The sequence below is a fragment of the Somniosus microcephalus genome, chromosome 28 (assembly GCF_052327205.1).
Source record: "Somniosus microcephalus isolate GS21.2 chromosome 28, FLI_Smic_1.0, whole genome shotgun sequence".
NCBI classification, from domain to species: Eukaryota; Metazoa; Chordata; class Chondrichthyes; order Squaliformes; family Somniosidae; genus Somniosus; species Somniosus microcephalus.
Window position 1 is genome coordinate 38141340 of NC_141014.1, and position 27596 is coordinate 38168935.

General features: G+C 52.0%; 1 protein-coding gene across 1 annotated transcript in view; it reads left to right on the top strand.

Moving 5' to 3' along the window:
* Positions 1 to 1318: 1318 nt before the first annotated feature.
* LOC147099618 (ras-related protein R-Ras2-like) overlaps positions 1319 to 27596 on the top strand; it is a 37195-nt gene continuing 10917 nt past the window's right edge. The window contains exons 1-2 of the mRNA XM_085969877.1: positions 1319 to 1514; positions 27438 to 27525. Of these exons, the coding sequence (XP_085826003.1) occupies positions 1416 to 1514; positions 27438 to 27525 (187 nt within the window). The 5' untranslated portion in view covers positions 1319 to 1415. The remainder of the gene's footprint in view (positions 1515 to 27437; positions 27526 to 27596) is intronic.

Sequence of the window (27596 nt, forward strand, 5' to 3'; positions counted from 1 at the left end):
ATTCACCAGACTGATACCTGGGATGGCAGGGATGATGTATGAGGAGAGATTGGGTCGATTGGGCTTATACTCGCTGGAGTTTAGAAGAATGAGAGGGGATCTCATTGAAACTTACAAAATTCTAACAGGACTAGACAGACTAGATGCAGGAAGGATGTTCCTGATGGCAGGGAGTCCAGAACCAGGGGTCACAGTCTAAAGATAAGGGGTAAACCATTTAGGACAGAGATGAGGAGGAATTTCTTCACCCAGAGAGTGGTGAACCTGTGGAATTCTCTACCACACAGGGCAGTTGAGGCCAATTCATTAAATATATTCAAGAAGGAGTTAGATATATTTCTTAAGGCTAAAGGGATCGAGGGATATGGGGCAAAGGCAGGGACAGGGTACTGAATTTGGATGATCAGCCATGATCTCATTGAATGGCGGAGCAGGTTCGAGGGGCCGAATGGCCTACTCCTGCTCCTATCTTCTATGTTTCTATGTCTTCAACTGGTGAAGAAGGCCCAGCAGCGCCTATATTTCCTAAGGAGACTGAAGGGATGTAACCTGTCACCCCTGATCCTCTCTAACTTTTACCGCTGCACAATAGAGAGTATCCTGACGAACTGCATCACAGTATGGTATGGCAGCTGTAGCTACTATGACCGGAAAGCCCTGCAGCGGGTAGTCAAAACTGCCCAACGCATTACCGGCACCCGGCTACCGACCATAGAGCACATATACCAGAAACGCTGTTTACGGAGGTCACGGTCCATCATCAAAGACCCTACCCACCCCAGCCACAGTCTGTTCGCCCTCCTGCCATCTGGGAGACGCTACAGATGCATTCGCACCCGTACGACCAGATTCAGGAACAGCTTCTTTCCCAGGGCTGTCATCCTACTGAACTCCACAAATAAACTCTAAAGCCTGCACATCTGCCAATGCACTTTATTATGGTTATGTTTATGTTAATGTATTACAAACCAAATGTATGTTGAATGTTTAAACGTCTTAATCTAAATGTACACTCTCGGGAGCCGCAAGCCTACATTTCGTTGTACTGCACTTGTGCACTAACAATGACAATAAAAAAGTTGATTATTATGATTATTGACATCGAGCTCAACAATTTCAGACCGTAACCTCTGCCCCTTATTTTTTTCTGCCTAACCCTAACCCTCAATATTTAATTGGGGAATCCAGAGGCAGACTTTAGGACCCAGCAAGGAGCTGCCGCAAGGGCGGATTGAGGAGAAGCTCACCAAATAAGGGAAGTGACTGGGGCTGAAACTGAGGGAGGGGGGGCGATTAATATTCATGTCTACATTAGCATGGATTAGCATATGCAGGGACCGCCGGAGTGCGCGGTCTGAGCCCAGCCCCGCCCCGCTGCGCTTCCTCGTTGCCAGTCCGCTCCAGTGCCCGGGACCATGAGCAGCAAAGAAGCCGGCCCCCAGGAAAAGTACAAGCTGGTGGTGGTGGGAGGCGGCGGGGTGGGCAAGAGTGCTCTCACCATCCAGTTCATCCAGGTAATTGTGTGAGTGAGTGGGGGAGAGAAAAACAACAACACAGGCGGAAACAAACAACATAAAAAAGTTTTGGAGAAACTTTGAGAAAAGTTTGAGAAAAGTTGTGTTTGGCAATTTGGGCCGGAGGGAGGAGCCCCACTTTTACCCCAGTGAAGTTCAACAAAGCTTTAAAAAAAAAGTTTCGAATTCACTTCCTTTTTTAAAAAGCTTACAAAAAAAATAAATAGTTTTGAGCCGCCTCCAGCTCCGAGATACTGTTGTCTTTAAGACTTGGGGAGGGGGGGGGGGAGTTTAAAGTTTATTTAAAGGGACCCTCCCTTGGTCTATTAGCTCCTCTTGTGGCGAGTGAGGATTTATTTTTTGCTTTTTACCACACCTCTCATCTCCCCCCTCGCCCAAAAAAAGAATCTCCATTCAAAAGAGAATTTGATTTAATTTAGAATTCAGTCCCTAATTCAGGGTTCTGAGTTTGAGTTGGCAGATTTGTTATTTTCAAGCGGGTGTTTTTAAGTTTGTGAAGAAGCAATAGGTTGATTCAGTGAGGTTGGTGGTTTCTACTCCTCCTTCTCCTCCCACCCACCCGTTGTTGGGAGAGAGAATGTGCGGGGGTGGGTGGGGGGGTATATTTAATGTTGGTATTTTTCCAGTTAATGCACTGTGTTGCACATGCTTTCCCGATGCCAACCTATCTGTCTTGTGCGAGCTGCAAAATGTATGTTGGTAAATTTATTAAAATTGTGCCAGTGTGACCCTTGCTATCCTGCGGTGGTGGTGGGTGTTCTACTTGGCCATCATATTCCATAGTCACCTAGGTACATGCCAGAGATGTAAAGGTATCTCCGCAGCCTCCTGCTGCCCTCCGCGACCTCTGCGCTCCTCCAATTCTGGCCTCTTGCGCATCCCCCGATTTTAATCGCTCCGCCTTTGGCGGCTGTACCTTCAGCCGCCTGGGCCCTGAGCTCTGGAATTCCCTCCCTAAACCTCTCCGCCTCTCCTATAAGATGCTGCTTAAAACCGACCTCTTGGACCAAGCTTTTGGTCACCTGTCTGAATATCTCCTTATGTGGCTCGGTGTCAAATTCTGTCCGATAATCGCTCCTGTGAAGCTCCTTGGGACGTTTTACTACGTTTAAAGGCGGTATATAAATACAAGTTGTTGTTGATTGAGAGCTGCTAACTAGAAACTGGTTTAAGTTGATCGATTCCATGCCGGCAACCTTCGTTCGTTGATGGTTTTTAATGAACCCTAACGAAAACTAAGCTCTGGAATTCCCTCCCTAAACCTCTCCGCCTCTCTCCTCCTTTAAGACGCTGCTTAAAACCGACCTCTTTTGACCAAGCTTTTGGTCACCTGCCCTAATTTATCTTTATGTGGGCTTGGTGTCAAATTCTGTCCGATAATCGCTCCTGTGAAGCTCCTTGGGGCGTTTTACTACGTTAAAGGCGCTATATAAATACAAGTAGTTGTTGTTGATTGAGAGCTGCTAATTAGAAACTGGGTTTGAGTTGATCGATTCTGGCAAGCTTTGGATGGTTGATGTGTCTTTTTTTAACGAAAACAGCGGCTTTTGTTGGTGTCACAACAGAAAATGCTGGAAAAACTCAGCATGTCAGGCAACGTCCGTGGAGAGAAATTTGAGTTGACGTTTCGGGTCGAAACCCTTTTTCAAAAGGTTCAAAGAAGGTTCACTCGGTTAATCCCGGGGATGAGGGGATGGACGTATGAGGAGAGGTTGAGTAGATTGGGACTCTACTCATTGGAGTTCAGAAGAATGAGAGGCGATGTTATTGAAACATATAAGATTGTGAAGGGGTTGGGTCGGGTGGATGCGGGGAAGATGTTCCCGATGATGGGTGAAACTAGAACTAGGGGGCATAGTCTTAGAATAAGGGGCTGCTCTTTCAAAACTGAGATGAGGAGGAACTACTTCACTCAGAGGGTGGTAGGTCCATGGAATATGCTGCCCCAAAAAGCTGTAGAAGCTACATCACTGCATAAATTTAAAACAGAAATAGACAGTTTCCTAGAAGTAAAGGGAATTAAGGGTTACGGGGAGCGGGCAGGAATTTGGACATGAGTCTAGGTTCAGATCGGACATGGCCCTGTGGGTAGCGGAGCGGGCCCAGGGGCCGTGTAGCCTGATCCTGCTCCTATTTTGTGTGTCTAATTCTGTTAGATTCAGGAGATGGTTCTGTGATCGTGGATTGGCGGTTAGGATCAGATCAGCCATGATCTTATTGAATGGCGGAGCAGGCTCGAGGGGCCGATTGGCCTACTCCTCCTATTTCTTATGTTCTTATGTAAAACTGTTGGTGTTGTTTACCGGTTAAAAGCTGCAGGAACTGAAGTTTCAGTCGTGGCGAGGTGGCGATGAAACCCTCCCGCGCTGGGCGAGCTGCAGTCACCTCAGAAAACACAGGATGTTCAGTGGCTTCTGAGCGAGAACAGGCAGGTCTGCTGCCTTTTGGGTGGGGACTCGGGGGGTGGGGGCCTGCTTGAAGCTTGCTTTTCTTGTTTTCACACTTCTGAAACTGCAGCCCCCGTTACCTCAGAAGGTCTGCGAAAAAAACAAAGGTTCAGAGGGAATGGTCCCCCCACCCCCTCCCCCCCCCCCCCCCCCCCCCCACCACCCGAAAAGCGTCAACAAATCCTTGTCTCTTTTTTAGAACCGCTGAGCGTTTCCTGTTTTTCTATATTGTTTTTCTTCAGCGATTAATTGTGTACACACAGTTAGGGTTGCACTGGCTGTGACCCTTGACCCGTTCAGGATCTGGGCCTCTATATCTTGGCAGGCAGGCTTCCAGCGACTGGGCTCACAGGCCGTGCTCGGGTGGGGAAGCTCTGAAAACCCCCGCAGTTTAACAAACAAGACTTCTCGGCACCTAGTTAGGAGTCGGCAGCAGGCGAGTGTTGTCACAGCCGAGTGTAATAGTGGGTTGTGAAATGTTCGCGCTGTGCTCGAACTGCGAACTCGCCCAGCAGAGTGATTCTATAGGCTCTGTCCTTCCAGACTTGGCTGGTCACTGAAGAGAGCATTTTATTTTTGAAAGCTGTGCAGCACTTGAGGTGGAGTGCTGGTTGTTGCAGGTCTGTCACTGGTGGGAGTGATTTTGAGGTGATTAAATAAGATAATCTCTTAAAACAGAGATGGGCGGAAAAGTGGCAAATGGAATTTAACCCTGAAAAGTGCGAGGTGATGCATTTTGGACGGACAAATAAGGCAAGGGAATACACAATGAGTGGTAGGACCCTAGGAAGTACAGAGGGTCAGAGGGACCTTGGTGTACATGTACATAGATCCCTGAAGGCAGCGGAACAGGTAGATAAGGTGGTTAAAAAGGCATATGGGATACTTGCCTTCATTAGCCGAGGCATAGAATATAAGAGCAGGGAGGTTATGATGGAGCTGTACAAAACGCTGGTGAGGCCACAGCTGGAGTACTGTGTGCAGTTCTGGTCGCCTCACTATAGGAAGGATGTGATTGCTTTGGAGAGGGTGCAGAGAAGATTCACCAGGATGTTACCTGGGATGGAGCGCCTCAGCTATGAAGAAAGACTAAACAGGCTGGGGTTGTTTTCCTTGGAGCAAAGAAGGCTGAGGGGGGACCTGATTGAGGTATACAAAATGATGAGGGGCATAGATAGGGTAGACAAAGAGGAACTTTTCCCCTTAGTAGGGGGGTCAATAACAAGGGGGCATAGATTCAGGGTAAGGGGCAGGAGATTTAGAGGGGATTTGAGGAGGAACTTTTTCACCCAGAGGGTGGTTGGAATGTGGAACTCAATGCCCAAAAGGGTGGTAGAGGCAGGAACCCTCACAACATTCAAGAAGCATTTGGATGAGCACTTGGAATGCCAATGCATACAAGGCTATGGACCAAATGCTGGAAAATGGGATTAGACTGGACAGGGATGGATGGGCAGCGCAGACACGATGGGCCGAAGGGCCTCTTTCTGTGCTGTATGACTCTATGAGAGATGTTTTAAGAGATTCCCAGCCCCAATATTCACACTGATGCCATATACCAATTGGGGCTAGTGATAACAAGGCTGCCCGTGTTCTAACTCTTGCCAAGTCCCATTCACCCATAGAAACACAGAAGATAGGAGCAGGAGTAGGCCATTTGGCCCCTCGGGCCTGCTCCGCCATTTAATGAGATCATGGCTGATCATTCATATTCAGTACTCTGTCCCTGCTTTCTCTCCATATCCCTTGATCCCTTTAGCCTTAAGAAATATTTCTAACTCCTTCTTGAATATATTTAATAAGTTGGCCTCAACTGCCTTCTGTGGTAGAGAATTCCACAGGTTCACCACTCTCTGGGTGAAGAAATTCCTCCTCATCTCTGCCGTAAATGGCTTACCCCTTATCCTTAGACTGTGACCCCGGGTTCTGGACTCCCCCGCCATCGGGAGCATCCTTCCTGCATCTAGTCTGTCTAGTCATAAGAACATAAGCAGTAGGAGCAGGAGTAGGCCATACGGCCCCTCGGGCCTGCTCCGCCATTCAATAGGATCATGGCTGATCCGAACCTAGACTCACGTCCACTTCCCTGCCCTCTTCCCCGTAACCTCTAATTCCCTTATCGGCTAGGAAAATGTCTATCTCCGTTTTAAATCTATTTAATGTTGCAGCTTACACAGCACTCTGAGGTAGCAAATTCCATAGATTTACTACCCTCTGAGTGAAGAAGTTTCTCCTCATCTCAGTTTTGAAAGGGCAGCCCCTTATTCTAAGATTATGCCCCCTAGTTCTAGTCTCGCCCATCAGTGGAAACATTCTCCCTGCATCCACCCGATCAAGCCCCCTCACAATCTTATATGTTTCGATAAGATCGCCTCTCATTCTTCTGAATTCCAATGAGTAGAGGCCCAACCTACTCAACCTTTCCTCATAAGTCAACCCCCTCATCTCCGGAATCAACCGAGTGAACCTTCTCTGAACTGCCTCAAGAGCAAGTATATCTTTTCTTAAATATGGAAACCAAAACTGCACGCAGTATTCCAGGTGTGGCCTCACCAGTACCCTGTATAACTGAAGCAAGACTTCCCTGCTTTTATACATTTTTATTTTTGAAAGCTGTGCAGCACTTGAGGTGGCGGGCTGGTTGTTGCAGGTCTGTCACTGGTGGGAGTGATTTTGAGGTGATTAAATAAGATAATCTCTTAAAACAGAGGTGTAGCAGGGTTTAGGGGAGATTCCCAGCCCCAATATTCACACTGATGCCATATACCAATTGGGGCTGGTGATAACAAGGCTGCCCGTGTTCTAACTCTTGCCAAGTCCCATTCACCCATCACCCCTGTGCTCGCTGACCTACATTGGCTCCCAGTCCGGCAACAGCTCTTTATTAAAAATTCTCACCCTCGTTTTCAAATGCCTCCATGGCCTGGCCTGGCCCCCCCTTCCCTATCTCTGTAATCTCCTCCTGCCCCACATTCCTTCCGAGATCTCTGCGCTCCTCCAATTCTTGAGCATCCCCGATTTCCCTCGCTCCGCCATTGGCTGCCGTGCCTTCAGCTGCCTGGGCCCTAAGCTCTGGAATTCCCTCCCTAAACCTCTCCGCCTCTCTCTTCCTTCTTTAAGATCTTACCTCTTTTGAGGTGTAGTCATTTGTAGGAAATGTGGCAGCCAGTTTGTGCACAGCAAGCTCCCACAATCAGCAATGCGATAATGTGTTTTTAGTGATGTTGATTGAGGGATAAATATTGGCCACGACTCCCCTGCTCCTCTTCGAAATAGTGGCGCTCCCTCAGCACTGCCCCCTCCGACAGTGCGGCGCTCCCTCAGCACTGCCCCTTCCGACAGTGCGGTGCTCCCTCAGCACTGCCCCCTCCGACAGTGCGGCGCTCCCTCAGTACTGCCCCTTCGACAGTGCGGCGCTCCCTCAGCACTGCCCCCTCCGACAGTGCGGCGCTCCCTCAGCACTGCCCCCCCCCCGACAGTGCGGCGCTCCCTCAGCACTGCACTGGGTGTGTCAGCCTAGATTTTGTGCTCAAGTCTCTGGAGTGGGGACTTGAACCCACGACCTTCTGACTCAGGCGAGAGTGCTGCCCACTGAGCCACGGCTGGCCTTGTTCTTGCCCGATATCCATGTACGTAGCCGGTTCCAGAAGGGGCCACTGGGGGGGAGTGGGAACCCTCAGCTCGGGTGGGTGAGCGGAAAAAAGCTCTCCAGAGATTGGCTAACACAGCCCAGATGGGGCACTGAATCTTGGGCCTTTCTGGTCTGTGTGGCTCACTATTAAAATATTTTATATTTTCTTCCCGAACCCCCTTTGCTGTTAGTAATGCAGTAGTTCTCCTGTAAAGGCCGTTGGGAGGCCTGTTCCGAAGGCTTTCCGACTGCCATCAGCAGCGGTGCAGTCGTGCAGTGTACTGGGCTCGTAACCCAGAGGCCGCGACTAAAAAGCAAGTTCAAATCCCACCATCGCAGTTTGGGAATTTGATAACAGCATTTTTTTAAAGAAAATCTGGAATTAAATAATTTTAAAAATATCAATAAAAGTGAGCTGTTGGTTGTCGTAAAAACCCCACTGGTTCACTGATGCCCCTTTAGGGAAGGAAACTTGCCGTCCTTACCTGGTCTGGGCCTATACGTGACTCCAGTCCCACTCCAATGTGGTTGACTCTTAACTGTCCTCTGAAGTGGCCTAGTGAGACACTCAACAACAACGTGTATTTATATAGCGCCTTTAACGTAGTAAAACATCCCAAGGCGCTGCACAGGAGTATTTTAAGATGACAAATTTGACACCAAGCCACATAAGGCGAAATTAGGGCAGGTGACCAAAAGCTTGGTCAAAGAGGGAGGTTTTAAGGAGCGTCTTAAAGGAGGAGAGAGAGGTGGAGAGGTTTAGGGAGGGAATTCCAGAGCTTAGGGCCCAGGCAGCTGAAGGCACGGCCACCAAATGTTGAGCGATTTATAATCGGGGATCCTCAAGAGGGCAGAATTAGAGGAGCGCAGATATCTTGGGGGCGGTGGGGGGGCGGCTGAAGGAGATTACAGAGATAGGGAGGGGCGAGGCCACGGAGGGATTTGAAAACCAGGATGAGAATTTTGAAATCGAGGCGCTGCTTAACCAGGAGGCAGTTTAGGTCAGCGAGCACAGGGGTGATGGGCAAACGGGACTTGGTGCGAGTTAGGACGGTGTATCAAACCTCTACCAGCGGTTCAAGAAGGGGGCCCACCACCACCTTCTCAGGGCAACTAGGGATGGGCAATAAATATTGGCCTTGTCGGCGACGCCCACATCCCGAGAATGAATTGGGGTCCGGGGGGGGGGGCGGTGGAAGTAAGCTCTCCCTGGCAGGAAGTGCCATCGTGGGTTGAGGTGACCCTGTCCTCTAATCTTATTTTTAAATGTAGTTTTCATCTGGGATCCTACTGACCTTAGGACTGGCCTTCCAGTCAATGAGTACAATGTAGTCGTTACAAGACTGTGGCGAGTAACCCCCTTGCTCGAGTGGTACAAGAGGTTTGACAGCTTTATTCATGGGCCTTTTCTGTTCCTGGCTGAATGGAGGGTCAGAGTTTAATCCTCGCTCCCTTTGGGACACAATGACTGCTGTAACCTGCGGGGCGATGGTGACTTCCTGTACGGTTTGTACAGGGAAGCTGGGCTGGGTGGCGAAGTGATGGAAGCACCGAGTCCAGAGGGAAAGGCTATTGATCCCATCGAACCCACTCCGTCCAGAGCCCGTGTGTGTGAGTGTTCGATCCCACCCACACCCTACCAGTTTTAATCAACAGCAAGATCCTTCTTTGACCCCTTCTATTTTTTTTATTAGTACATTTAAAACAAAGTCAGGCAGTGGCGCTAATCTCTAACTCTCAAACCTCATAGAATAGTTCAGCCCGCCTGGTACCTAGACACAAAAGGCATCAAGGGGTATGGGGAGAGAGCAGGAATATGGTATTGAGATTTTGATAATCGGGGGGCAGCACTGTGTGGCGGGGGCAGGTTGGTAGAGGACTTTTGTCTTACGGATGTGGACCACTTTCCATACCCCTGGAGCCTACTGTCAACAAGGGCAGACGTCGACGACGAAGGCCAGTGCAGCCTTCGGTCGCCTGAGGAAGAGAGTGTTTGAAGACCAGGACCTCAAACCCGGCACTAAGCTCATGGTCTACAGAGCAGCAGTGACACCTGCCCTACTGTATGCCTCAGAGACATGGACCATGTACAGCAGGCACCTCAAAGCACTGGAGAGGTACCACCAACGCTGCCTCCACAAGATCCTGCAAATCCATTGGCAGGATAGGCGCACCAACGTCACTGTTCTTGCTCAGGCCAACATCCCCAGCATCGAAGCTCTGACCACGCTCAATCAGCTCCGATGGATGGGTCATATTGTCCGCATGCCCGATACGAGACTCCCAAAACAAGCGCTTTACTCGGAGCTCCGGCACGGCAAGAGAGCCCCAGGTGGGCAGAGGAAACGCTTCAAGGACACCCTCAAAGCCTCCTTGGAAAAAGTGTAACATCCCCACCGACACCTGGGAATCCCTGGCCCAAGACCGCACAAAGTGGAGGAGAAGCATCCGGGAAGGTGCCGAACACCTCGAGTCTCTTCGCCGGGAGCAAGCGGAAGCCAAGCGCAAGGAGCGCACGTCAACCCAAGCACCCCGCCCACCCGCCCCTTCAACCACCGTCTGCCCCAACCTGTGACAGAGACAGTAGGTCCCGCATTGGACTCATCAGTCACCTGAACTCATTTTTAATGTGGAAGCAAGTCATCCTCGGTTCCGAGGGACTGCCTAAGAAGAAGGTATTGAGATAGAGGATCAGCCATGATCATATTGAATGGCGGAGCAGGCTCGAATGGCCGACTCCTGCTCTTGTTTTGCTATGTTTCTACCTCGGCCTATAACTCTGTACCCAGCAAAGGGGCAATTCTACTCCTAAATTTCCCACTTTCGGAAGTGGTTCCTTTGCCAATCCTGGGGTGGTGGAGGGTCTACCTGGTCCCAGCATAAAGTCAGCAGTATTGTCCCAGCAGGGAGGCTGACTGGGTGTGACGAGAGGTGCGAAGCCTTGTGACTGAGATGTTGATCCCTCTCACTGCTGCCTGTGACCACGGCTTATTTACATCATGCGCCTGAAAATAGATTCTTACAACCAGTGCGCAGACTTGAATCACTGTGGTGTCTAAAGTTCCTCAACCACACACTCCAATCTCTTCAATTCGCTCATCGACAACTCGAAGAGCTGGATGCTGAAGATGGAGGCGGGCACGTCGAGTTGTGGCGAGGTTGTGGTCGGGGTTTGATTTGGTCAGGCGGGTGTCTGACGTGTGTGTGTGTAAACCCAAATCCCGTCGTGAGAGTCTCCAAATACAATTGCTGAGATATCCACAGACGTTCGCCTGATGGGGAGTGCTGTCTCTGTGTGTCTCTGTCTCTGTGTGTGTCTCTGTCTCTGTGTGTGTGTGTCTCTCTCTCTCTCTCATGATGGGGGAGGGAACCTACTTACCCAAACAAGGAGAACCTGGGGCTTATGGAATTCCAGATCATCATGAGTTAATGTTTAGGAATCCCTATATATGCGCCAGAATATTGGGAATTGAAGGTGATGGGTTGAGTTGTAGCGAGGAACTGGTCGACTGTGCAGGGCCAACCTCCAGGGACCTCGAGTATTGAAACTGTCAGAGAGTACCACCCATTCCCTTTCCCAGGATATTCTGTTTGTATCTGGGCTTATTCCCAACAATCTAGGGCGTAGGTCATATTTATGGAAGGGAAAATGGAATCCTGAAATCTGGACCCTTTTTATATTTTAGAAGACCTGAGCCTTGTGAATAAACACGCTGCCTGGTGTTGGCAGTGAGTGAGAAGTCCCAGGTTCAACCTCTTGGTGAGTCCGGGCTGTGATGATTCATTCACCAAGAATCTCTGCCTGCTCCTTGGAGAGAGATCGATCTCTGTGGCAATTTGGAGGCGTGTGGAGCTCTGCAAGGGCAGGCCGGGGTGCCTGAGCCGTGGCTCGGTGGCCGCATTCCTGCCCTTCCCGAGCCGGAAGGTGAGGGGTTCGAGCCCTGTTCCAGACGGACTGGTTTGGCTGGGCTCACCCCCTTGTTCGCGGAGCCACCCCATAGTGGCACGGACGGCGAGGATGTCTCTAATACGGGGAGCACCGTTGTCGCTGCAGGGCTCGGGAGGAGGGGTCTGGGAAGGAGCGGGGGCCTTTAATGAAGTGTGCAGTCTAGCGGAGGAAGAGAATCTGCCCTGAGTCTCATTTATATATTAAAAAGGTACATAAGACGTGAATTAAAAGTTAATGTTCGGATAAAGCTGGGTGTTCATAGAATAGTGCAGCACAGAAGGAGGCCATTCGGCCCATTGAGTCTGTCCCGGCTCGTTCGAAGAGCAATCCAGTTAATCCCACTCCCCCGCTCTTTCCCCATAGCCCTGCGATTTATTTTTTCTCCAAGTATTTATCCAATTCCCTTTTGAAGGCCACTATTGAATCTGTATCCACCGCCCCATCAGGCAGCGCATTCCCAATCCTAACCACTCGCTGTGTAAAAAAGTTTTTCCTCCTGTCGCCTCTGGTTCTTTTGCTAATCATCTTAAATCTGTGTCCTCTCGTCAACGACCCTTCAGCCACTGGAAACAGTTTCTCTTTATTTACTCTACCGAAACCCTTCAGGATTTTAAACACTGATACAAAAGCAAATTACTGCGGATGCTGGAAATCTGAAATAAAAACAGAAAATGCTGGAAACACTCAGCAGGTCAGGCAGCGTCTGTGGAGAGAGAAACAGAGTTAACGTTTCAGGTCATGACCTTTCGTCAGAACTGGAAAAAGCTGGAGATGGAATAGATTTTTAAGCTGGAGATGGAACAGATTTTTAAGCAAGTGGGGAGGGGGGGGGAAAGAACATAAGGGAAGGTCAGTGATGGGGTGGCTACACCTTCTGGAAAGGCAAACCTGAAGAATGCTGCTGCCTCCATGGGGTAGGCTTCGCCATAAAAAAATGAACTGTTTGGGCGTCTCAGAGACTCTCCTAGCGGTATAAACGAGCGCCTCATGACTCTTCGGCTCACCCTAGCCCGAAACCAGTGCGCTATGGTCATCAGTGCGTACGCCCCAACACTGGAAGCCACAGACGAGACCAAAGAGGAATTCTACTCCAGCCTCGAACAATCCCTGTCGCGAGTTCCAAAGGGCGACAAGCTGATCCTCCTTGGCGACTTTAACGCCAGAGTTGGAAAGGACACCGAGCTCTGGGGAGGTGTGATCGGCAGAGAGGGGGTAGAAAAAGCCAACTCCAACGGTACCCTCCTCCTGACAAAATGCTTAGCACATGGCCTTGTCATAACCAACATCTTGTTCCGTCAGAGAGACAAGTACAAGGCTTCATGGCAGCACCCTCGTTCCAAGCACTGGCATCTGCTGGACTACGTCGTCGTCCGAGCGAGGGACCGCAAGGATGTCCGCATCACCCGCGCCATGACCGGAGCTGACGACTGCTGGACAGACCACCGCCTAATCCGCTCTGTCATCTCCATCAATGTAGCCCCAAAACAGCGGCGGCAACAGAAGCAATGCCGCAGGAAAATCAATGCTGGAGCACTCAAAGACCCTGCTAAGAAAGCCCTATTCAGCCTATGCCTCACAAACAACCTGACGACTCCCAGTCCCATCCTCTGTCGTCGAATTACAGTATGCAGACGACGCTTGCATGTGCGCTCACTCGGAGGTCGAACTCCATACCATTGTCAACACCTTCACCGAAGCGTACGAGAGCATAGGCCTTACACTAAACATCCGTAAGACAAAGGTCCTCTACCAACCTGCCCCCACCACACAGTACTGCCCCCCGATTATCAAAATCCACAACAGGGCCTTGAACAATGTGGACCACTTTCCATACCTCTGGAGCCTAGTGTCAACAAGGGCAGACGACGAAGTCCAACACCGCCTTCAGTGTGCCAGTGCAGCCTTTGGTCGCCTGAGGAAGAGAGTGTTTGAAGACCAGGACCTCAAACCCAGCACCAAGCTCATGGTCTACAGAGCAGCAGTGATGCCCGCCCTGCTGTATGCCTCAGAGACATGGACCATGTACAGCAGGCACCTCAAAGCACTGGAGAGGTACCACCGACGCTGCCTCCGCAAGATCCTGCAAATGCATTGGCAGGATAGGCACACCAACGTCACTGTTCTTGCTCAGGCCAACATCCCCAGCATCGAAGCTTTGACCATGCTCAATCAGCTCTGATGGGCGGGTCACATCGTCCGCATGCCCCATATGAGACTCCCAAAACAAGCGCACTACTCGGAGCTCCGGCACGGCAAGCGAGCCCCAGGTGGGCAGAGGAAACGCTTCAAGGACACCCTCAAAGCCTCCTTGGAAAAAGTGCAACGTCCCCAGCGACACCTGGGAATCCCTGGCCCAAGACCGCGCAAAGTGGAGGAGAAGCATCCAGGAAGGCGGCGAACACCTAGAGTCTCTTCGCCGGGAGCAAGCGGAAGCCAAACGCAAGGAGCGCACGTCAACCCAGGCACGTCAACCCAGGCACACCACCCACCCGCCCCTTCAACCACCGTCTGCCCCACCTGTGACAGAGACTGTAGGTCCCGCATTGGACTCATCAGTCACCTGAGAACTCATTTTTAATGTGGAAGCAAGTCATCCTCGGTTCCGAGGTGCTGCCTAAGCAGATGCACCACACCCCCGAAGGAGGCTATTCGGCCCATTGCGCCTGTGCCGGTTCTTTGAAAGAGTTATCCAATTTGCTATTTTTTTACTCCGGCTATAGGAGGAGATGGAGGGAAAATTACATGGGGAAATATTCCTCGTGGTGCAGATCAGAAATGTGAATTTTAGTTAAAGTTGTTGCTGATTAATGGTTCCAATTCACAAACATCAATTGAAAGGAAAGTTTGCATTTCTCTAGCGCCTTTCAGGATGTCCCAAATAACTTTACAGCCAATGAAGTATTGAAATGTAACAATGTAAGAAACGTGCTGTCCAATTAGTCCCACACCCCCCTGCTCTTTCCCCACAGCCCTGCAAATTTGTTTCCCCTTTCAGCTATTTATCCAATTCCCTTTTGAAAGTTGCTATTGAATCTGCTTCCAGTTAGAGCCTTTCATTTTGTTCTGAATTTTTTTTAAAGCATTTCTGTGCATCGTGAGGTGGGGGGGGTGGATTTAAATTTCTGAAGCACAGTGTCGGCAGCATTCACTCGGGCCAAGTGTAGCTCGGCTGATGACCTGACCTGTACTCCACCTCATCCTCCGAAGACGTTCCTTACTGTGCCAGGGTAACCGTTCCAGCTTTTCTGCCCAGCTCTCTTCCCCGCCCCCCCCCCCCCCCCCCCACGCTCAGTGCTGAGATGTGCATCACTGGGCGTTGGTGGTCCTCTTGATAGCTTATCCAAGTGGCCATTCTTCTGAAGAAAGAACTAGCATTTCTACCGCGCCTTTCACGACTTCAAGATGCCCCAGAGTGCTTCACAGCCAATGAAGTACTTTTTGAAGTGTAGTCACTGTTATAATGTAGGAAATGCGGCAGCCAATTTGCGCACAGCAAGCTCCCACAAACAGCATTGTGATAATGAGCAGATCATCTGTTTTAGTGATGTTGGTTGAGTGATCCAATACTGGCCACAAGACACCTGCTCTTCTTCGAAATAGTGGCCGTGGGATCTTTTACGTCCACCTGAGAGGGCAGAGTGGGTCTTGGTTTAACGCCTGGCCTGAAAGACGGCACCTCTGACAGTGCGGCGCTCCCTCAGCACCGCACTGGGAGTGTTGGCCTGGAAATTGTGCTCAAGTCCCCGGAGTGGGATTCGAACCCACGACCTTCTGACTCAGGCGAGGATGCAGCCCACTGCATTCTTGCACTCAGGTCATGACTTTTTTTGTCATGTAGTTGTGCACGCTAGGACACACGTGTCGGCTTGGCTCTGTTGGTATCATTCTCACTCGAGTCAGAAGGTTGTGCGTTCAATCCCCGCTCCAGGATTTGAGCTTGTAATCTAAGCTGAAACTCCAGTGCCGTACTGAGGAAGTGCTGCACTGCCGGAGGGGTAGATTGTCTGTCAGGGGAGATGTTAAACCAAGGACCTGGCCTCCTGATTGAAGTGGACACAAAAGATCGCAGTAACGGGGAAACGTCCCGCGCAGGCCGCTCTCCAGCTTCTCCATTGTAAGTACCGCGCATGCGCAGAAATATTAAAGGGACCGCGCGCTAAAAGAAACCGGCCACGCAGGACAAAGTGCAGCTTACAGGGAACTGGTTGGTTGGGAGGTGGTGCCCATCGGTTGGGAGGTGGTGCCCATCAGTTGGGACGCTAAACCAAGACCCCCGCCGGTCTGTCTAAGTAGATGTTGAAGATGCCGTGGAGCTATCGGAAGGAGAGCAGGATGTTTCTCCTGGTGTCCTGGACCAATGGTTTTACCCACCCCTCGACCAAAATCAGATTAACTGGTCATTCATTTCATTGCTCTTTGTGGGATCTTCCTGTGCATAAATGGCCTTTTTTTTCCCGCACCTGCAAAACAAATGACTATACTTCGAAAGTAATTAGTTGTGTCGTGCTTTGAGACATCCTGAGGATGTGATGAGATACTCTATAACTAAGTTTGTGCATTCTTTTATGACGTGGCTTTTCGATTCTGGTGGCCATAAGGGTGGGTGGGGAGACGCCCGGTTTTTTTGGGGGGGGGGGGGGGGGGGGTGTTTGGGCGGAGAGACTGTCTCTCATCGTCTGCCCATGATTTTGATCCCGGACCCAGAGGTGCAAGAGACTTGTACGTGTTTCAACCTGACTAATTCCACCCAGTTCCCTTTTGGGTTGTTTACGAGACGAGGTTACGGTAATTGAGCAGCTTTTTTTTTTAAGTGTCGTGGAGCCATTGCTGAAGGTCATGACCTTTGCTCTTTGACCAGTGTTTCCTGTCTCTTCAGGTTGGTGCCGAGACCAAAAAGGGCAAAGGTTATTTTCCAAAAGCGGGGCTGGGGGAGAGCAGTACCACTGCTACAGAACGTGCCGTGAAATCTCAAAATGGGAGTGTTGAGAGCAAGTTCCCGCTAATATATTTTTTTGGGGGGTGCGCTGCCCCTTTAACGGGCTGCGTGGCCCTTTAAAATTTCCCCGCACGTGCGGGTTTTCAATTTAAAAGCTGCTGGGCGGCCTGCGCGGGACCTCGACCGCTGCGCGACCTCGCGGCTTATGGGGAATATATTGGTCAAGAGTGGCACAGATACAGATGTCGATTTGCTATTTTTACTCCGCCTGTGGGAGGAGATGGAGGGAAAATGACGCTGGAAATATTCCACGTTGTGCAGTTCCGAAATGTGAATTTTGGTTAAAGTTGTGCTGCTTAATGGTTACAATCAAATATCAACTGAAGAACGAACTTGCATTGCTGTAGCCCCTCAGGACGTCCCAAAGCGCTTTACAGCCAATGAAGTACTTTTTGAAGTGTAGTCGCTGTTGTAATGTCGGGAAACGCGGCAGCCAATTTGCGCACAGCAAGCTCCCACAAACAGCAATGTGACAATGACCAGATCATCTGTTTTAGTGATGTTGGTTGAGGGATAAATATTGGCCCCCGGACACCGGGGAGAACTCCCCCTGCTCTTCTTCGAAATAGCGGGCCGTGCGCTCTTTTACATCCACCTGAGAGAGCAGACGGGGGCTTCGGTTTAACGTCTCATCCGAAAGAGGGCAAATTCCTGGAAGACTTTGCGTGTGAAATCTAGCGCCCAGATCCCAATGTGTGGGAGACTCTTGCTCCCAGTGTGTGTGAGGCTCTTGCTCCCAGTGTGTGTGGGAGACTCTTGCTCCCAGTGTGTGTGGGAGACTCTTGCTCCCAGTGTGTGGGAGACTCTTGCTCCCAGTGTGTGTGGGGGACTCTTGCTCCCAATGTGTGTGGGGGACTCTTGCTCCCAATGTGTGTGGAGGACTCTTGCTCCCAATGTATGTGAGGCTCTTGCTCCCAGTGTGTGTGGGAGACTCTTGCTCCCAGTGTGTGTGGGGGACTCTTGCTCCCAATGTGTGAGAGACTCTTGCTCCCAATGTGTGTGGCGGACTCTTGCCTCCTTGTTGTGGGCTGCCCCTGTCACACACCTCTCTTGTTTCGAGGTATGGAAGGCAGACATTGAGGGAGATCCTTCCTATGCGATCTGGAATTTATTTCTTCTGTTGCGACATTAGTGAGTGAGTCAGTTGTGGGTTATCCCCTCCCCGTAACGATGTAAAGACACTTCTGTTGCTCACCCAGGATGCTCTGTATTACATAGTTACATCGAACGTACAGCACAGACACAGACCATTGGGCCCAACGAGTCCGTGCCGGTGTTTATGCTCCACACCAGCCTCCTCCCACCCCATTTCATCTCACCCCATCAGCACATCCTTCTATCCCTTTCTCCCTCATGTACTTATCTAGTTTCTCCTGAAATGCAGCTGTGCTGTTCTCAACTACTCCTTATAGTGGCAAGTTCCAGTCTCCTGGGTAACACAGTTTCTCCTGAATTCCCTATTGGATTTCTTTGGTGGCTATCTTATGTTTATGACCTCTAGTTTTGGACTCCCGCACAAATGGAAACATCTTCCCCACGTCTACCCTATCAAAACCCCTTCATAATTTTTATGACCTCTATCAGGTCACCCCTCAGCCTTCTCTTGTCTGGAGAAAAGAGCGCCAGCCTTTCCTGATCGAGAGAACCTCTCCGTTCTAGTACCTAATTGTGGTCTTCACCCCACAGGTTGAAAGGTCTTCTGTACGCCTACCAGAGAAGACGTGTGTGTAACGCAACAACAACTTGTATTTATATAGCGCCATTAACATAGTAAAACGTCCCGAGGCGCTGCACGGGAGTATTTTAAGACACAAAATTTGACACCGATTCATGTAAAGATAAATTAGGGCAGGTGATCAAAAGCTTGGTCGAAGAGGTGGGTTTTAAGGAGGGTCTTAAAGGAGGAGAGAGCGGTAGCGAGGTGGAGAGGTTTAGGCAGCGAATTCTAGAGCTAAGGGCCGAGGCAACAGAAGGCACGGCCACCAATAGTGGAGCGATTTACAATCGGGGATGCTGAGGAGCGTAGATATCTCGGTTGGGGGGGAGGGTGTTGTGGAAGGTGATCTGTAAGCAGGCACTGCTCATTCAGCACAGTGCGTTATTTAGCTTCTGGCTATGAAAAGGCCGTTCAGCCTAAAGGGGTCACCTAATTAAGACGGAGATGAGAAGGAATTTCTTCTGAGGGTAGTGAATCTTTAGAGTTCTCTACCCCAGAGAGCTGTGGAGGCGGCGTCAGTGAATATATTCAATGTTTGACAGACATTTGAACTACAGGGGAGTCCAGGGGTATGGGGAGAGAGCAGGAAAGCGAAGTTGAGGCCAAGATTGGATCAGCCATGATATTAGTGAATGGCGGAGCAGGCTCGAGGGGCCGATTGGCCGACTCCCGCTCCTGGTTCTTATGCAGTTTTCCGTGTATCTAGTCGTGTTGGAATTCAGAAAGAGCAGCTCCTTGAAAGATTAGTGGGGAAGTGCGCTGTTTGGTGTGGTTCTGAGCCCTTCAGACCAGGAAGCTTCTAGTTTTGATTCCCCATTATTTGTTTACTGTTTTCCATTTGCCGTCCGTCTTTTTTGTTTTGCTCATTTGTTCTCGGGTGGTGGGCGTCGCTGACGAGGCCCTAGTTGACCCTGAGATGGTGGGTGGTGGGCCACCTTCTGCTCTTGTAGCGGTTTGATACCAGCTAGTTTCTTGCTAGGCCGCTTCAGGGAGCTGTTCGTTGGCGTGGGACTGGAGTCGGGTAGAATCGTAGAATGATGCAGCACCAGAAGGAGGGCCATTCGGCCCATTGTGCCTGCGCTGGCTCTTTGGGGAGCAATCCAGTTAGTCCCACGCCCCGCCCCACCCCGCCAGTTAGTCCCACGCCCCGCCCCACCCCGCCAGTTAGTCCCACTCCCCGCCCCAGCCCGCCAGTTAGTCCCACTCCCCGCCCCACCCCGCCAGTGAGTCCCACTCCCCGCCCCACCCCGCCAGTTAGTCCCACTCCCCGCCCCACCCCGCCAGTGAGTCCCACTCCCCGCCCCACCCCGCCAGTTAGTCCCACTCCCCGCCCCACCCCGCCAGTTAGTCCCACTCCCCGCCCCACCCCGCCAGTTAGTCCCACTCCCCGCCCCAGCCCGCCAGTTAGTCCCACTCCCCGCCCCAGCCCGCCAGTGAGTCCCACTCCCCGCCCCACCCCGCCAGTGAGTCCCACTCCCCGCCCCACCCCGCCAGTGAGTCCCACTCCCCGCCCCACCCCGCCAGTGAGTCCCACTCCCCGCCCCACCCCGCCAGTGAGTCCCACTCCCCGCCCCACCCCGCCAGTGAGTCCCACTCCCCGCCCCACCCCGCCAGTGAGTCCCACTCCCCGCCCCACCCCGCCAGTGAGTCCCACTCCCCGCCCCACCCCGCCAGTGAGTCCCACTCCCCGCCCCACCCCGCCAGTGAGTCCCACTCCCCGCCCCACCCCGCCAGTTAGTCCCACTCCCCGCCCCACCCCGCCAGTTAGTCCCACTCCCCGCCCCACCCCGCCAGTGAGTCCCACTCCCCGCCCCACCCCGCCAGTTAGTCCCACTCCCCGCCCCACCCCGCCAGTTAGTCCCACTCCCCGCCCCAGCCCGCCAGTGAGTCCCACTCCCCGCCCCAGCCCGCCAGTGAGTCCCACTCCCCGCCCCACCCCGCCAGTGAGTCCCACTCCCCGCCCCACCCCGCCAGTGAGTCCCACTCCCCGCCCCACCCCGGCTCTTTCCCCCACAGTCCTGCAAATTTTTTCCCCTTCAAGTATTTATCCAATTCCTCTTTTGAAAACAGATAGCCCCAGACCGGATAAGGGCGGCACATTTCCTTTCCTAGAAGGGAACATAGAAACATAGAAGATAGGAGCAGGAGTCGGCCATTCGGCCCCTCGAGCCTGCTCCACCATTCAAAGCGATCATGGCTGATCATCCAAATTCACTACCCTGTCCCTGCTTTCTCCCCATATCCCTTGATCCCCTTAGCCTTAAGAAATATATCTGTAGAAACATAGAAAATAGTTGGGGGGTTTTATTTACAACAATCTGACCGCTTAATGGTCACTTTTGCTGATAACCAGATTTTTATTTCCAGTTTTATTTAAAGTCGAACCGCCGTGGTGGGATTTGAATTCTTGTTCTCTGGATTACTGGTCCAGTAAGCTAAACACGACACCGTCCGTACCCTTGAGTGAGAGGCCTGACTCGAAGATACCATCTGGTGGCTGTTGCATTTGTCTTTCTCCCGGTATCTGTGGGGGGGCCTCACCTTCTCTGGGGTGTCTCGCTACTCCAGATGACTGAGCTGACACTGTGTGGGGGGTGGGGTGGGGGGTGAGTTTCAGGCCTCCTATGATCTGACGGCTATCGGGTGTCCCAGGAGGATGGTCTCCTTCCGGCTGGAGCTGGGCTCCATCTGATTGCTAAAGATGATGCGAGATAAGCGATGCGGTTTTTTTTTTATAAAGAGCTTCAGTTTATCACCGTCCGCTTTCTGAGCGGTCTCTGCAGTGGGTGTTTGAAAGGTCGGCTCCCTTGAGGAGTCGCTCTTTCCGATTTATCCCCCCCACCCCCCTTTGAAGTTTTGTTTGAGATCAAAGTCGCGCATCTGGGCGATCTCTGAGCGGAACCGCGGCATCCTCTACAACGCTGGCACGCACTTTCGTTGGACCGTTATTTTTTTCCCCTCTGCCCTTCTCTTCCTGAAGGCGTCGACCCTCACTGGGTACAAGTGGGTGGGCACTGATCATCGCCCCTTACCTCAGTCGTGACTCAGTGGCAGGCACCTGGCAGCAGAGCTGACTGGATAGCGGTCGGAGTTCGAGTTACCGAACCTCCAGGAATCAAGACTGATACCTGGGATGGCAGGAAGGACGTATGAGGAGAGATTGGGTCAATTGGGCTTATATTCGCTAGAGTTTAGAAGAATGAGAGGGGATCTCATTGAAACTTATAAAATTCTAACCGGACTGGTCAGACTGGATGCAGGAACGATTTTTCCGATGGCGGGGGAGTCCAGAACCAGGGGTCACAGTCTAAGGATAAGGGGTAAGCCATTTAGGACAGGGATGAGGAGGAATTTCTTCACCCAGAGAGTGGTGAACCTGTGGAATTCTCTACCACAGAAGGCAGTTGAGGCCAATTCATTAAATATATTCAAGAAGGAGTTGGATATATTTCTTAAGGCTAAAGGGATCAAGGGATATGGGGAGAAGGCAGGGACAGGGTACTGAATTTGGATGATCAGCCATGATCGCATTGAATGGCGGAGCAGGCTCGAGGGGCCGAATGGCCTACTCCTGCTGCTATCTTCTATGTTTCTATGTAAAGACTAATCTCCAGGGCACTGCTCCCAACAGAAAAATAATGGGTGCATTTAAAAAAAATAAATAAATAAAATTGTTTTTTAAAATATTCTTTGTTATAAAATTAGTGGAGATAGGATAAAGAGGCTGTTTGACGGACATCGTCTAATGGGTAACGGAGAGCGTTCGCTTTCCGATTGGCCGTCGGAAGGCAGGGCTCCACGAGGATGGACGGGCCGGGCGACCAATGGCGGGAGTGTGTGGGGGCGGGGTGGTTGGAGGCGGGAGGTCATGTGATCAAACCTCCAGGAATATGTCCGACCAGAGTTGGCGACCTGAACTCCGCCTGTGTTTCTGAAGTGGACAGCGGTGGGTTGAAGTGGGTGGTGGACTTTTGTTGAGCAGGCTGGCCTCCCCTCGCTCTCTCCCCACCCCCGGCTCCTCCTGCGTCTTGTGTTGGATGTGAAAGTAATTCTGGAGAAGGTGCCCGAAGATTACACTGGGAATGTTGATCACTTCCACATGTAGCTGGGCTTCCTTTTCAGAATTCCCTGGAAATACCTCAGTCCTTTTGCATTTTTACGGAGTGTTGTCATGGTTGAACTATACTTCAAAAAAAAAAAAAAAAAAAAAATTTGAATCCCTTCAGTTCCCGGTCTCTGACAGGCCCCGCCCAGTTAGGATAGAGCCCAGTTAGGATAGAGCCCAGCATTCCCAGGAAAACCCCTATCCATTAGTCGGCTTGCAAAGAAAGGACTTTCATTCCTCCAGCACCTTTCACAACCTCAGGACGTCCCAAAGCGCTTTACAGCCAATGAAGTACTTTTTGGAAGTGTAGCCACTGTTGTAATGTAGGGAAAGGTGGCAGCCAATATGTGCACAGCAAGCTCCCACAAACAGCACTGTGATAAATGACCATTAAGTGATGTTGGTTGAAGGATAAATATTGGCCCGACACCAGGGAGAGTCCCCTGCTCTGCGAAAGTGTTGTGGCTCTTTTGTGTCCACCCGAGAGAGCAGACGGGGCCTTGGTTTAACGTCTCATCTGAAAGACGGCATCTCGGACAGTGCAGCGCCCCCTCAGCGCCGCCCCTCGGACAGTGCGGCGCCCCCTCAGCGCCGCCCCTCGGACAGAGCGGCGCCCCCTCAGCGCCGCCCCTCGGACAGTGCGGCGCCCCCTCAGCGCCGCCCCTCGGACAGAGCGGCGCTCCCTCAGCGCCGCCCCTCGGACAGTGCGGCCTGGATTATGTGCTCAAGTCTCTGGAGCGGGACTTGAACCCACGACTTTCTGACTCCGAGACACGAGTGCTACCCACTGAACCACCTTGGTGGGATTCAGTAATGTGTTGCCAAACTCGTTCTTGAACATAGGAGCAGGACGAGGCCATTCAGCCCCTCGAGCCTGCTCCACCATTCAATGAGATCACGGCTGATCTGCGACCTGATCTAGCATCAATTTGTGGAAGGGAGTTCCAAACATCTACCACCCTTTGTGTGTAGAAGTGTTTCCTAATTTCACTCCTGAAAGGTCTGGCTCTAATTTTTAGACTATGTTCCCCAGTCCGAGACTCCCCAACCAGCGGAAATAGTTTCTCTCTCTACCCTATCTGTTCCCCTTAATATCGCTCAAACTTCAATCAGATCACCCTTTGACCTTCTAAATTCCAGGGAATACAACTCTAATGGAAATGTATTTTAGCTTTCTGTTCCTACTCTGTTGTAGAGGCGAAGCACGTTGTGGTGTCTTGTCCTTCCGAGGCCTGGTGTCGGCAGGCTGTGAGTGAGGTGGGCCTGTTTAGAAAGGCTCTGGGTCCAACCTGTTGTGGCTTGTCGTGAGATGCAGGCAGGAAAAGGTGCTCCTCTGTAAACTCCCCACCCTGTCCTGTTGTGAAACAGTGCGAGCGTATATCTGTGTCAGCACAGCAACAGTAAACCTCAAACCCATGGCAACAGATGGACCTGGCACAGGAGGTAGAGTCTATGTTATATGGCCAGCACAATTACATCATAAAGGCTTGCATTTATATAACCCCTTATCCTGTCCATAAAATAGGGCTCATGCAAAGCTCTGCTGGCCCATGTCCTAACTCGCACCAAGGAGAAGCTGGATTTGTTTTCATTAGAGCAAAGGAGGTTGAGGGGTGATTTGATAGAGGTGTACAAGATTATGACGGGTTTGGATAGGCTAGACGGGGAAAGGCTGTTCCCACTAGTTGATGGTACAAGGACTAGGAGACACAGATTTAAGGTTTTGGGCAAGAGATACAGGGGGGATGTGAGGAAAAACTTTTTTACGCAGCGAGTGGTGAGGACCTGGAACTCGCTGTCGACGGAAGTGGTGGAAGCGGAGACACTCAATGTTTTCAAGGGGAGACTGGATAGGCACTTGAGGGAAATAAACTTGCAGGGCTACGGGGATAGAGCGGGGGAATGGGACTGACTGGATTGCTCTGCAGAGAGCCGGCACGGACTCGATGGGCCGAATGGCCTCCTTCTGTGCTGTTATGACTCTCTAAGTCCCATTAAACCATCACCCCTCGCTGACCTCCATTGGTTCCCGGTCCAGCAACTCTTTGATTTTTAAAATTCTAATCCTTGTGTTCAGAATCCCTCCATAGCCTCCCCTCTCCCTATCTCTGGTACTTCCTCCAGCCCTACAACCATCAGAGATATCTCTATTCCAGCCCCATGTGCATCTCTCACTCTTCTTCCCCTCCCGCCCCCCCTCACCATTGGCGGCCGTGCCTTCAGCTGCCTGGGCCCCGAGCTCTGGAATTCCCTCCCTAAACCTCTCCGCCTCTCTCCTCCTTTAAGACGCTCCTTAAAACCGACCTCTGTGACCAAGCTTTTGGTCGCCTGTCCTAATATCTCCTCCTTTAACTCGGTGTCAGATTTTGTCTGATCGCTCCTGTGAAGCACCTTGGGACATTTTACTATGTTAAAGGCGGCTATAGAAATGCAAGTTGTTGTGTCTCTCTCTAATTTCAATCTGCTCCATGTACAATAAATTATCTGAAAGAAAGACTTGCATTTATATGGCGCCTTTCACGACCTCAGGATATCCCAAGCGCTTTACAGCCAATGAAGTATTTTGAAGTGGAGTCACTGTTGTAATGTAGGAAACGTGGCAACCAATTTGCGCACAGCAAGATCCCACAACCAGACCGTCAGTTTTTTTTTAAAGTGTTGATTGAGGAATAAATGTTGACCATGTTTATGGCCAAGAACTCCCTTGCTCCTCTTCGAATAGCGCCATGGGATCTTTTGCGTCCACCTGAGAGGGTTTAACGTTCTTATCTGAAAGACTGCCCCTCCCGATGGCGCGGCGCTCCCTCAGCGCTGCCCCTCCCGACGGCGCGGCGCTCCCTCAGCGCTGCCCCTCCGACGGCGCGGCGCTCCCTCAGCGCTGCCCCTCCGACGGCGCGGCGCTCCCTCAGCGCTGCCCCTCCGACGGCGCGGCGCTCCCTCAGCGCTGCCCCTCCGACGGCGCGGCGCTCCCTCAGCGCTGCCCCTCCGACGGCGCGGCGCTCCCTCAGCGCTGCCCCTCCGACGGCGCGGCGCTCCCTCAGCGCTGCCCCTCCGACGGCGCGGCGCTCCCTCAGCGCTGCCCCTCCGACGGCGCGGCGCTCCCTCAGCGCTGCCCCTCCGACGGCGCGGCGCTCCCTCAGCGCTGCCCCTCCGACGGCGCGGCGCTCCCTCAGCGCTGCCCCTCCGACGGCGCGGCGCTCCCTCAGCGCTGCCCCTCCGACGGCGCGGCGCTCCCTCAGCGCTGCCCCTCCGACGGCGCGGCGCTCCCTCAGCGCTGCCCCTCCGACGGCGCGGCGCTCCCTCAGCGCTGCCCCTCCGACGGCGCGGCGCTCCCTCAGCGCTGCCCCTCCGACGGCGCGGCGCTCCCTCAGCGCTGCCCCTCCGACGGCGCGGCGCTCCCTCAGCGCTGCCCCTCCGACGGCGCGGCGCTCCCTCAGCGCTGCCCCTCCGACGGCGCGGCGCTCCCTCAGCGCTGACCCTCCGACGGCGCGGCGCTCCCTCAGCGCTGACCCTCCGACACTCCCTCAGCACTGCCCCTCCGACAGTGCGGCGCTCCCTCAGCACTGCACTGAGAGTGTCAGCCTGGATTTTTGTGCTCGAGTCTCTGGAGTGGGGACTCGAACCCACGACCTTCTGACTCGGAGGCGAGAGGCGCTGCCCACTGAGTCAGGGTTGACATCCTGCCTATGAACGATCAATATCCTATTACAGTTGTCGATCTCCATCCCGCCTTGCCTTAGCTGAAGGGTTTTTCCCTATTTTGAGCCGATTTAAGGCGTTGGATTAAAATCCACTCTCGTCAACACACCCAGAAACCATGCGTGAAATATCCAAAATTAAAAGCGAGACTTTCTCAAGTGTTAGAGGCAGTTGATTTAGCAGTCATTCCCGACACAGCCTGGCCATTAACTGAATTACTATTAATAATACTGTGTGAACCTAAATATGACTTCACATTTTCCAATTCAGCCCCTCTGCCGACTCACTTCCTGGCTATGGCCGGCTGCCAGGGCAATGGCTCCAGTTCTCATCAATTGGTCATTTCCCCTTCAAGGTCAATGAGCCGACTGCTCAACGGGAGGAAAGAAATCCAACTCTCTCTTCTCCCCCCCCCCCCCCCCCCCCCCCCCCCCACAACTCTTTCTCCCTCTCCATTCTCTCTCCACACCTCCCTCCCGCTGAGGAGCGCCGCGCCGTCGGAGGGGCAGCGCTGAGGGAGCGCCGCGCCGTCGGAGGGGCAGCGCTGAGGGAGCGCCGCGCCGTCGGAGGGGCAGCGCTGAGGGAGCGCCGCACTGTCGGAGGGTCAGTACTGAGGGAGTGCCGCACTGTCGGAGGGGCGGTACTGAGGGAGCGCCACACTGTCGGAGGGGCGGGTACTGAGGAAGCGCCGCCTTTCGGATGAGACATTAAACCGAGGCCCCCGTCTGCGCTCTTGGGTGGACGTAAAAGATCCCACGGCCACTGTTCCGAAGAAGAGCAGGGGATTTCTCCCCAGTGCCTTGGCCAATATTTATCCCTCAACCAACAACACTTTATAAAAAAAAAAACAAAAAAAAAACATCATTGTCACATTGTTTGTGGATCTTGCTGTGCGCCACACGTTTCCCTACATTACAACAGTGACTACGCTTCAGAAAAGTACATAATTGGCTGTAAAGCGCTTTGGGACGTCCTGAGGTTGTGAAAGGCGCTGGAGAAATGCGAGTCTGTCTTCTAGACATTCAGCCAGTGTTTGTATCTTGTATTGATTAGAAAATGGTGGCAACTGTGACGCATGTGTCCTGGAAGAGTGGCACAACACGTAACGTGGAGGTCTTGTCCAAACTAAGTGCATGTCAGTCATTTTTTTTCAAGAATAACAATTATGTAATTGGGGCAAGAGCCAATGTTCCATAACACTTTGAATATCTGACTGAGGGGTCCAGTAATTGCTCGGTCAGTGTTACTGTTGAGCAACCAGTTGGGTATGGTCTGGAGGAGTGGCTGTCTGCGAGGTGGAGATGCTAAGCTGGCCATTCGCCGTTTTAAACGCGGACCTGTTTTTATTTTGATTGCAGTCCTATTTTGTATCCGATTATGACCCAACTATCGAGGACTCCTACACCAAGCAATGTGTCATCGATGACCGGGCAGCACGGCTAGACAGTAAGTTACACAAGTTGTGATTTGTTTTCATTGGAGCAAAGGAGGTTGAGGGGTGATTTGATCGAGGTGTA